Below are 12,240 nucleotides of genomic sequence, written 5' to 3'. Positions count from 1 at the left end.
GGCCATAGCTAGTCATTTTCTACACATTTTGTCCAATCTAGAAACACTGATTAGAAGTATATCTCCGGGGGGTGCAGGGGGACCTAGTCTTCCTACTAGACTAATATATATACATACACACACACTATATATATATATATATACATACACACACAATATATATATACACACACACACAATATATATACACACACACACACACACATATATATACACACACACACACACATATATACATACACACACACACACAATATATATATACATATACACACATATACACACACACACACACGCATTCATACACATATACAAATGTACACACACACATACATCTTGGTTTTTTTATTTTGGTTCCTCACAATTATATCTTATGATTTTCAATTCTTATTTCTCTTGTTCAATTCGCATATAAAAATGCATTTAATTAATTGTACAGTTTTGATTGCTCCTAAACTTAAATGTAATTTTAAGGATTGCTGTAAATGACGTTAATTTCACAACATCCCATATTCAACTTCATTTAAATTGCAAACTTTAAAACAGAGTTCCCTTACTGAAAGTAAGAACCTTAACCTGTAAGCAAATGACTAGTTTCCCGACTGCACGGATCACCAGCTGGGCCCCGTTCTTCCTCGAGGTTTCGATCCTTTCAGCGCAGGATTTTTCCAAACGGCGGATCCACAACCTCAATCATGGATCCACATCAATAGACGGTACATCAGTAGATCCACAACCTCAATTGCGTGCAGGCAGTCAGTCAACCCATCAATGCAACATCACTTATTCCAACTTTACTTGCTAAAGGATTTAATGTGTTATCACACTTATATATCACTGATAACACACACACACACACACACACACACACACACACACACACACACACACACACACACACACACACACACACACACACACACACACCAAGCTGAATCAAAGATTTATCATGAAGATTATCATGATTTATTTATATTTCTATATCATGGTCTCAAATGAAAGTCTGAGGGATTTGATTTTTCTGTCCGAATTCATATTTTACTTGAGAATAACAGAAAAACTCATAATTTTTTAAGTTTCTCCAAAGATTTCTTGAAGTTCTTTCCAAATGTTTGTTAATTAACGCCACCACCGAAGGTGGATGGAGGATATGTTTTCACCCCTATTTGTCTGTCTGTTTTTTGTGAGCAAGATATCTCAAAAAGTTATGGACGGATTTGCACGAAACTTTGTAGACAGGTTGGATATATTACAAGGACGAATTGTTTATATTTTGGTGAAGATCCGGATCCGGATGCGGATACTAGGATTGTAAAAGTGATTCTTCACAATTGAGAGATAGGGCCAAAAACGATGAATAGCACGATATCTCAAAAAGTTGTGGACGGATCCGGACGAAACATGGTGGACAGGTTGGGTAGGAACAAGCCGGCTCGATTTTGGTTAAGATCCAGATGCAGATCTGGCATATCAGCGGGATACCAAATGTGAACTGTTCAGCCTGGTTCTCGCTGTTACAATCCTACCATTCACAGCGCAATGTAGAAAGCAGTTGTTCCTGCAACCTCATTGGTGTTGTTTTAAGGTCTTGAGTCAAGTGCCTTGAAGATCAGTAGTATTTTTATTATCAGAAAATCCAGAATTAGAGTCTCTTGATCACCTTGCACATCTCCACTGACCTTGTAAACTTTATAGTTCCTTGCAATATGATGAATATGTAATAATATTTTTTGTTTTATGTTTTTGTTTTTATGTTTATAGTTCCAATAGTAATATGTTTTCATCTCAGCATGAAAAACCTCCAACGCCTACACCCCAAAACCTTCCTCAGCTGATTGGTCACATTCATCCACTAGCCTGTTCTTGAAAATAACCCAAGTCCAATCTTTTGGCTCTCCTATACTCCTTTTGTCCCCTTTTCTCCCACTTGTGGAATCATGTCCACTTATCCTGCTGAACAATCGTTTATATAAAAGTGGTCAAAATAAGATAAAGATCAAAGTTTCAAACAAAACTAAAGAAATAAGGACAACAGCAAAGAAAGTTGTGTTAAGTTCTAATCAATGAAATGCAACACATTTGTTAATTCTGATAAAGCTTAAAAACCTAGCACGACAGTATGTTTTTGATCGCTGCGCACGTACTCATATACAATATATTTCTCATATGTTAGGTAATCATATAAGGTATTGGAACTCCGGGCACCAAACCAGTGTGTTCACCTTGCAGCTGTGAACGAGCTGCTGCTGCGAAGCGAGGTTGGAGTTCGTGACCGAGGCATGCTGTGCAGCTGCGATGCTCTGTGTAGAGGCCGCAGCAGCCTGTTTTGCTGCATGCTGTTCAGCACAAAATAAAGAAACACAAATCTTCATTTTCTATATGTTATCGTCCATAGAAACAAACCTTTCCGACAGTAATGGCTTGCCACACCTGTAGCTTGTTTAACGCTTTCTTCTTGATGGCGTTCTGCGCAGCAACATTGGTCGCTACCCTCAGACCCTCAGCTGCTTCACGCAGTTTCTGCTGCTGTTCTTCATTGTCAGGATGTGCTGCAGCTCCCTGTGTAGTTGAGAACAAATAGCTTGTGATGAGGTTAAGTACCTAATCTGTCATTTCACTCCAGCCTTTGTATGAATCAGTACATTTACAATGATCATTTACAGTGTACTATATTTCGCATGTTAAAACGTACTTTGTAGGTAGAGCAAGAAAATCAAAGATTGGACAAACTTTAGTCGAGTTACGGTGAAAAAAGTTAAAATGACTATAATTAGGTCACAACTTAAAAATTAGGTCAAGGTCAAAATAAATTATGTCAACCATTATTATATTCACATTACTTTTTTTTTTCTTTTTTTTTTTGTATACTGAATCGAGGCTCGTGAAAGAGCTAACATTTATTTCACAAACAAATCAACCAGACAAACAAAATATATAAAAAGAGGGAGCGGAAGACAAGATGGGGAGAGAAGGGGAAGCACACAAACACAACATTTGAGAGCAGGGAGAAGTGTGGGAGGGAGAGGGCTTGGGGGGAGGAGGCATGGGAAGGGGGGGGGGGGGGGGAGGTAGAGGTATAAAACACAAGGGGACCAAGGACTTCCAGAACAGAAGTTGGTATTTCAAAAAAAAAAAAAAAGTGTAGGATTTTGGGTGAAATTAGCGGAGGTAGAAAAGATCAAGGTTTTGGATGGGGGAAGATAAGAGATGGTGGTGAACAGCTGTTTTAAAGACCTGGAGGGTGGAGTGGGATTGAAGAGAGTGAGGGAGTTTGTTCCAGAGGCGGGAGAAAAGAGGAATGAAGGAGTGAAGGTGAGCAGAAAGTCTTGATTTTGGCAGTTTAACCATAAGAGGGTTGCAGGCAGATCTTGTGCGACCTGTAGGAATATTTGGGGGACAGAGCCCAGAGAGCTGGGGGAGCAAGGCCAGAGAGGAGTCGGTAGAAGACGGAAAAACCACCAACCTGCCTGCGGTGAGTGAGTGAAAGGCCCTTGGAGTTAGCTTCATCGCAGGAGATTCCAATGATTCTGAATGCTTTGGTTTCAACAGCGTGAAGACGAGCTAGGTGTGAGGCAGGAGCACCAGACCAGAGGGGAGAGCAGTATTCCATAGAGCTGCGGATGAAAGCCTTGTAAGTGGTGAGGAGCTCAGGTGTACCAAGGAAGGACTTCGCACGACGGAGGATGCCCAGTCGGCGACTGGCTTTGGAGGCCAGATTTGAAATGTGGTTTTCCCAGGAAAGATCATGGCAGATAGTGAGACCCAAACGCTTGAGTGACAGAACTTCTTGGAGAGGATTATTCAGAAAGTGGATGGGAGGGTTGTCCAGTCGGTCTTTTCGGAGAGACATCGTAAGAGTGTGAGATTTGTCAGGATTGAAAGACATGTTCCACTTGTTTGCCCAGTCTGTGATTTTGTCCAGGTCTCCAGAGAGTGAGGAGGCTGCAGACTGCCGATCTGAGGGATGAGGAATGGAGCGATAGAGAGTAGAGTCGTCAGCAAAGAGATAGAGAGGATTTTCAAGAGAGTCAGAGAGATCATTGATGAAGACCAGAAAAAGCACAGGGCCCAGAACACTGCCTTGGGAAGCTCCAGCCTGAACAGGAAGAGGAGATGAGAGAAACCCATTCAGGGCCACACGTTGACTACGACTAGAGAGGAGGTCCACCAGCCATGCGTGGAGATTTCCATGGATACCAAAGGAGGAGAGTTTGGTGAGCAGAGCGGGGTGCCAGACCGTATCGAAGGCACGTGAAATGTCAAGGGAGACAGCTCTGTCAAGGGAGACAGCTCTATCTATCAATGTCAAGGGAGTCCCAGCTGGCTCTGAGATACATCTTGGAAATTTATACAGCTCGGAAACTGATGCAGCTCGGAAACTGATGCAGCTCTGAAACTGATGCAGCTCTGAAACTGATGCAGCTCGGAAACTGATGCAGCTCGGAAACTGATGCAGCTCGGAAACTGATGCAGCTCGGAAACTGATGCAGCTCGGAAACTGATGCAGCTCGGAAACTGATGCAGCTCGGAAACTGATGCAGCTCGGAAACTGATGCAGCTCGGAAACTGATGCAGCTCGGAAACTGATGCAGCTCGGAAAACTGATGCAGCTCGGAAACTGATGCAGCTCGGAAACTGATGCAGCTCGGAAACTGATGCAGCTCGGAAACTGATGCAGCTCGGAAACGGATACAGCTCGGAAACGGATACAGCTCGGAAACTGATACACCCCTGAAACAGATACACCCCTGAAACAGATACAGCTCGGAAACAGATACAGCTCGGAAACAGATACAGCTCGGAAACAGATACAGCTCGGAAACAGATACAGCTCGGAAACAGATACACCCCTGAAACAGATACACCCCTGAAACAGATACAGCTCAGAAACAGATACAGCTCGGAAATTCATATAGATCTGAAATTGATAGGTCTGAAATTTGTAGTGTTGGGATTGCAGGAAGAAAAAAAAATTCTAAATGGTAGTTTAGTACTCCTAGGGGTCTAAGAAACGTTATGGTACCATTAGAATTTGGGGGCACTAATTGTAAAAACAAACCTGACAATAGGTAAAGCTTCCCCCTATGCTCGAGGAAGAGACTTGATTCCACCTCTTCACAGCTTGAGTGCAGCTCACTCACTTCCTGAACAGAGTAAACTCTATAACACCCCATTATAGAGTTTACGCCTATAAAGCATCATCATAAAATGATGATCACAAATAACCACTCAAACCTAAAACAACAAATCATAAGGAAGTTCAGGCAAAGGCTAAATTTTAATGTAATTTAATTACCACAAAAACAAAATAAAAATAAATAGGGGCAATACCCCTGGGCGCTCACCTGGTAGAATAAAACAGTATACTACACAGAATAGAGGTATATTAAACAGTATGACGGTATTTTAAACCAATTTCAATGGTTTCGAGGAGAAATCATACTAACGCATCATGTAGAATCATACCAATGTAATCATAAGACTTTAAACAAACAAACAATACCTATTTTGGGGGGCAACCACCTCCCCCTTCCTTCCTCCCAAAGACCCTTCAGACCCGATTCTTCTCATGCAGTGAACAGCCATTACGGGTGATAATAATAATAATAATAATTCATTTATTTTGTATAGCGCTTTTCAAGAAGCCCAAAGGCGCTTGGACAGAGTGGAAAACATAATGCATAACAATACATGAAAACAACAATTGCAAAAAGACAAGAATCAATAGGGAAATATTTAAAGCAAAAGGAGGGAGAAGGAGAAGAGATAGTCAGGGGTTAAATGCTGTGGGTTGAATGTTGAATGCAGTGTTGAACAGGTGGGTCTTTAGTGATGTTTTGAATGTGGTGAGTGAGGAGGAGTCTCTGATGGTGTGAGGTAGTGAGTTCCAGAGGGTGGGAGCAGCGATGGAGAAGGCCCTGTCCCCCCAGGATCTGAATTTGGTCCGGATGGAGGGGGTCAGGAGGTTGGTACCAGCAGAGCGGAGGTTGCGGGTGGGAGTGTGTCTGGAGAGGAGGTCAGCCAGGTAGGATGGGGCCAGGTTATGGAGGGCTTTGTATGTCAAGAGGAGGATTTTGTACTGGATTCTCTGAGGGATGGGGAGCCAGTGAAGCTTGTAAAGGACGGGGGTGATGTGGTCACGGGTCCGGGAATGGGTGAGTAGACGGGCAGCGGAGTTCTGAATGTATTGGAGTTTATTGGTGATTTTTGAGGGTGAACCATAGAGGAGGCTATTGCAGTAGTCCAGACGGGAGGTGATGAAGGCGTGGATGAGGGTTTCTGCAGTCGTGGAGGAGAGGGATGAGCGGAGACGGGCAATGTTTTTCAGGTGAAAGAAGGCTGACTTTGTGATCTGTTTAGTGTATTTGTCGAAGGAGAGGGTTTGGTCAAAGATGACGCCAAGATTCCGGATGTGAGGGGAGGTGGATACTGGGATACCGTCGATGTTGAGGGCAAAGTTATGGGTGGATTTTGTGAGCGTTTTTGGGCCAATGATGATTATTTCAGATTTATCACAGTTAAGCTTGAGGAAGTTGATTTGAAGCCAGGATTTTATTTCAGTGATGCAGTTTGTCAGGATAGAGTGGGTGTCGGTGGAGATGGACTTGGTGGAGATGAAAAGCTGGATGTCATCGGCGAAGCAGTGGAATTGGAGACCATGACGGCGGATTAAGTGACCGAGGGGGGACAGGTAAAGGATGAAGAGGAGGGGGCCAAGAACTGAACCTTGGGGGACACCTTGGGGGAGGGGAGCAGTGGGGGATTTGCAGTTATTGATGGAGATGAACTGGCGTCTGTCAGAGAGGTATGATTTAATCCAAGAGAGGGCAGTGCCGGTAACGTTAAAGGTGGATTCAAGTCGGTTGAGGAGAATGGTGTGATCGATGGTGTCAAAGGCAGCGCTGAGGTCGAGGAGGACGAGAATGTTGAGGTTGCCAGCGTCAGAGGAGAGGAGAAGGTCGTTGGTGATTTCGAGGAGAGCAGTTTCAGTACTGTGGTTGGAGCGGAATCCGGATTGGAATGTTTCATACAGGTTATTGGCAGAGAGGTGATGTTTGAGTTGAGTGGCTACAGCGCGTTCCAAAACTTTTGACAGAAAGGGTAGGTTGGAGATGGGTCTGAAGTTGTTTAGGGTGTCAGGGTTTAGACCAGGTTTTTTTAGAATGGGGGTAACAGCAGCAATTTTGAGGGAAGGTGGGACAATGCCTGTAGACAGGGAGGAGTTTATTGTTGCAATGATAAGTGGAGAGAGAGCAGGGAGGGAGGCCTTGACAAAGCTGGAGGGGATGGGGTCAAGAGTGCAGGTGGCAGTTTTCATTCCTATGAGGAGTTCAGAGAGGTCAGTAGGGGAGATTGGGGAGAACCGAGACAGGCGATGGCAGGACAAGGGGGGGCAGGTGGTTGGAGGGGGAGCGGGTGCGGCGGTGGTCAAGCTGTTGTAGATGTTGTCAATTTTGTGTTGGAAGAAAGAGAGGAAGGAGATGCAGTTGTCTACTGTGAATGACTGGGTGGTGGTGTTCAGGGGGCGGAGGAGTTTGTTTATTGTCGAGAAGAGTGCTTTTGGGTTTCCGGAGCCAGAGTGGATAATTTGAGAGTAGTAGGCGGAGCGGGCGTGGGAGAGGGCATCTTTGTAGTGTTGTAGGTGGTCCTTGTAGGCTTGGGAGTGAACTGTGAGACCTGTTTTATTGCGGAGTCTTTCAAGTTGGCGAGCACGAGTTTTCATCAGGCGGAGTTCAGGGGTAAACCAGGGAGCAGAATGGGTGAAAGAAACTGTTTTGGTTTTTACAGGCGCAAGCTGGTCAAGGCAGGAGGAGAGAGTGTGGTTGTAGTAGTCAGTGAGGTCGGAAGGGGTGTGGAGGTCAACAAAGGGAGAAGTGGACATTTTTTCAGAGAGGGTGGATGAGAATGAGGTAGGTGAAAGAGCGTTTAGCTTACGGAAGTTGATAGTGCGATAATGCCTTGGTGCTGGGGTGGGGATGTTGATTGTCATAGTGATAGCTAAGTGGTCAGAGAGGGTGAGGTCGGAGCCAGAGAGATGGTGCAAATTTAATCCAGTGGAGCAGACAAGGTCCAAAATGTGACCACGGATATGGGTAGGAAAGTCGACATGTTGAGTGAGGTTAAAGCAGGTGGGTAAATCAGTGAAGTCAGTGGTTATTGTGGAGTCAGTGGAGTCCATGTGGATATTGAAATCACCAAGGAGGAGGATTGAGGGGGAGAGGGAACATAGCTGGGTCAGAAAGTAGGAGAAGTCAGACAGGAATGATGGGTGTGGCTTGGGAGGGCGGTAGACGACAGCCATGACTGACTGCTGATCAGTGATGAAGGTTGTGATCAAGTTTCATCAAAATTGTGAATGTAGTTTCGGAGGAGAGAGCAAATACCTATTTTGGGGGGCAATCCCCTGTAGACCCCCTTTAACCCCGATTTTCTTAGTGCTGTGAACAAACTTCGGTACATCATTGGTGATGAAGGTTGTGGTCAAATTTCATCGAAATAGTGTGTGTGTAGTTTCAGAGAAGAAAGCAAATACCTATTTTGGTGGGTCAAACCTGGATCCACTTTGTTACCCACGGTAAACCCCCTTTGGCCCCGATTTTTTTCATGCTGTGAACAAAGTTGAGTTGCAACATACTAAATATCATTTGTGCAAAGTTTGGTCACAATCCCATCAGCAGTTTCGGAGAAGAAGTTGCAAGTGTTTATGGACTGACGGACGGACGACGCACCATTGCATAAGCTCCACGGAACTATGTTCCAGGTGAGCTAATAAATAACAAGTACAAAAAGTTATAATTAAAACAAAAGCCGCGTCGATGTTACACAATGCCTAGATGCAGCTGTGCCTATAACGTCGATGTTATAGGCACAGGACATTCCTATTGATTCGATTACTTGATGTTATTTTTGTGCAAAGTGAAAATATATCTCGGCAATTTCCCGTGTGTGGCGACGAATTTTTAATATATCTCGGCATTTTCCCGTCTGTTATTTCAGGCGGTGTATGACTGACCATGCCGCGATTAAAAAAATATATATCTCGGCAATTTCCCGTGTGTGGCGACACGTGAACGAAGCTATGCTCCTCTCCACATTATTGTGACGACGTATAAATTAAATATTTCATCGTGACGATTGTCATCAAATGGACGAATTTTTAATATATCTCGGCATTTTCCCGTCTGTTATTTCGGGCGGTGTATGCCTGACCATGCCGCGATTTAAAAAAAATATATCTCAATGGACTTGAAGTTACAGGCCTTTGAGAATTCATTTCGTTCTATAAAGGGCAACTTTCATCGGATTTTCTTCCCGTTTTTTTTCAACCGAGTCTAAAACTAGGTTAGCGACTGTGAAAAATGAAATGATATATCGAATTTGATTTGAAAGAAAACTGTGTGAGAGAGGAAGACACCACGGGCCTACAAAACAGGCCTCAAAGCTATGCGAGTTAATAAAATGGTGGATATTTGTTTATATGAAGCCTCTCCCAAAATGGGTGGAGCTATGGTTCCCAGAATGGGTGTAGCTTCGAGGTTTTGTCTTCTCTGCAAGAACAACAACAAGAAGAAGAACAAGAAGAAGAAGAAGAAGAAGAAGAAGAAGAAGAACAACAACAACAACAACAACAACAACAACAACAACAGCAGAGGGCACTCTATGAGCAGCGTCTGCGACGCGGCTAAAAATAAGTGGAAAGAAAGAAGTTGCCCATATATCACAATTTGATAGGAGCTCAGGTGATGCATTGAGGCCAACACAGAGCAAGTGTTTCAGAACAAAGTGTTTGTCAAGCCTTGTAAGACAAAAATTGAACTAATTCAAAATATCTGGCCGATAAAGAAAGATGGGCCAAGATTGATGAGAAAGCTTGATGAAAAGGTGTGTTGAAGACACTGAGACAACCTGTTCATCCGAACAAAAGACAGTATCCGACTTAAGCCAAGCGTTTCAAGACAGGTAAATCAACGTCAGGCAGAGGGCATCATTAAGCAAACATTCCAAACAAAGGTTTCTTCCTCACCTTGGCAGCCTCTACCATACGCGCAGTGGCGTCTGCTAGAACACGTGCCGCCGCCAGCAGCTTCCTCACATTCTCCTGGTCTTGTTCGGCTTCTGCATCGGCCTTAATAGCACCAACCATGTCGGAAGTAGCATGTGCCAGTAATCGTGCTTGGCGCACCATCTCACCTGCAAACAGGCAGTTTACCCTTGTGAGTGACACACACACACACACACACACACACACACACACACACACACACACACACACACACACACACACACACACACACACACACACACTGTATTTTGAGCATGGTTAAAATGCCAGCACAGATTGATTAATGTACTGGATATTGACATTACTCTTTTGGAAAATCTGTTTTCACTTGTTCATATTCATTGCTGTTGACAAAAATGAAAAATATAAATACCTTTAGTACTGTAATTCCCATATGAATGAGTAAATCCATAAATAACTTGTAAGTGGGAGAGTTAATAAAGCCTTTTTCAGTCCACAGTAGAATGAAGGCCTCCCTCAATTCATGTTGGAGATGATTCAGCATTCATACATACTCCTCTTGTCAAGTGCGGGTTGGCGAGAATGAGCAGGTATGTAGGAATCAAATCCACACCAAGAACCAAGCCTTGCACCCCGTGACCAAAACAACCGGCTCAGGAAAGTTCATACTCAAGGATAAAAAGGCACCATTTACTTTTCCAATCATCCAGGGCAGGGATCGGCAACATTTTGTGTAGAAGAACCAAACTAAATTAAAACCTTGAGCAGTTGGTGTACAAAGAGCCAATCATACAACTTAAACACAATTAACGTAGCCGACTGGTGATGGGTAGGACATACAATGAGAAAACAAGGGGGACATCTGACTAAAGAAGCTATGCTTGGGACACCAATGTGGGAAAGAAGAGGTGAAGGCCAAGAAACATGGAGAACTGTTGAAAATGAACTTTGGTCAAAGGGGAATGGCACTGGAGTATGCAGAGAGGAATGCTCAAAACCGAGCAGGATGGAGGAATCTCGTTGCAGATCTATGTGCTTAAAAGCAAAACGGATCTTAAGGAGAGGAAGAAAAGATTGCCTTTTTCTAATGGAATACTGCATCGTTTTCCTATTTTCTTTGAAGTCAGGTTCATAGCTGGTCAAGTTAAGCTTCACGCAGGCATTCAGACTTTTGTCTGTTAATCTTGAGCGGAAGTTGCATTCCTTATCGAACCGTTTCGTTGGAGTGCTTGCTTGAGTGCTTAAGTCACTTGGCGAGCACTCCACAATAAAGTTGTTAAGTAATAGGTTTTCGCTACCGAGATAACTTGAGAACGGCTGCAGGGATCCAAGTCAAACTTGGTATAGGTATGTATAATGATGGGAAGATTAACTGATTAGATATTGCACTCACAGGGTCAAAGGTCAAAGGTCAGAGGTCATGTTATGGAAAATCCTGTTACTGCACTAACTTGGGAACCAGTGATGGGATTTTCACCAAACTTAGTACAAGTATGTACAATGACACAAAGACGAATCGATTAGATTCTGGGGTCAAGAGGTCAAATGTCAGAGGTCATGTCAGGTAAAAATGTAATAGTTGAGAACAGATGAAGGGATTTAAATCAAACTTGGTACAAATATGTATAATTATGTAATAATGTGGGCAGAGGCATATTGGTCGACATCTTGACATCAAAGAGTGTCGTTCTAGTTTGAATTAAGTGTTCGGCCTGTTTATGTCATCTTTATATGTGCATTTGCATGGATAAACTTAACAAAAAAAAAAAAATCAGGGAAAACTGCAAAAATGTTATATATAAAATATATAAATATATAAATATTATAAACTAGGTGAATGCACCCGGCGCTGCCCGGGTTCTTTTTGAATGAATTTAATCTTCTGCACTAAAAAAGGAATAAAACGCGGCCTTGCGAAGCAGCGGAGTTTGACTATCCAGCCACAGCTGCATTTCGTTAATTTACTACTATAATTCAGCTTTTACTCGCAGCCGTAGAAGATTGACGACTATAATTCAGCTCAGCTTTTAATTGCGAAATGGGCCCAGCCCGGCTGAGGCAGCCTCGACCGGCTTCGCCACCTAGCCTATAACCTTCCCGGGGCCTGTCCCAACATTTTTTGTTTCAGAGGTTTCCTCCTATCTTTCACCGTTCAGGAGATTAGCGCGTGCAGACAAACAAACAAAAACTTTCTTTTATATATATATATATATATA

At 43.4% G+C, this 12,240-nt stretch overlaps 1 protein-coding gene across 2 annotated transcripts in view; it reads right to left on the bottom strand.

Moving 5' to 3' along the window:
- The window catches only part of LOC137420825 (talin-2), a 432,847-nt gene that overhangs the window by 168,678 nt on the left and 251,929 nt on the right, over positions 1-12,240 (bottom strand). For both annotated transcript variants that reach the window (XM_068106240.2, XM_068106243.2), the window contains exons 21-23: positions 10,025-10,191; positions 2,431-2,559; positions 2,223-2,336 (exon numbers count right to left, since the gene is read on the bottom strand). In XM_068106240.2, the coding sequence (XP_067962341.2) occupies positions 2,223-2,336; positions 2,431-2,559; positions 10,025-10,191 (410 nt within the window). The remainder of the gene's footprint in view (positions 1-2,222; positions 2,337-2,430; positions 2,560-10,024; positions 10,192-12,240) is intronic.

This window comes from Myxine glutinosa, chromosome 2, assembly GCF_964187855.1.
Source record: "Myxine glutinosa chromosome 2, kmMyxGlut1.1, whole genome shotgun sequence".
NCBI classification, from domain to species: Eukaryota; Metazoa; Chordata; class Myxini; order Myxiniformes; family Myxinidae; genus Myxine; species Myxine glutinosa.
The sequence above is the reverse complement of the archived record's forward strand: the minus strand, read 5'-3'. Positions and strand labels throughout refer to the sequence as shown.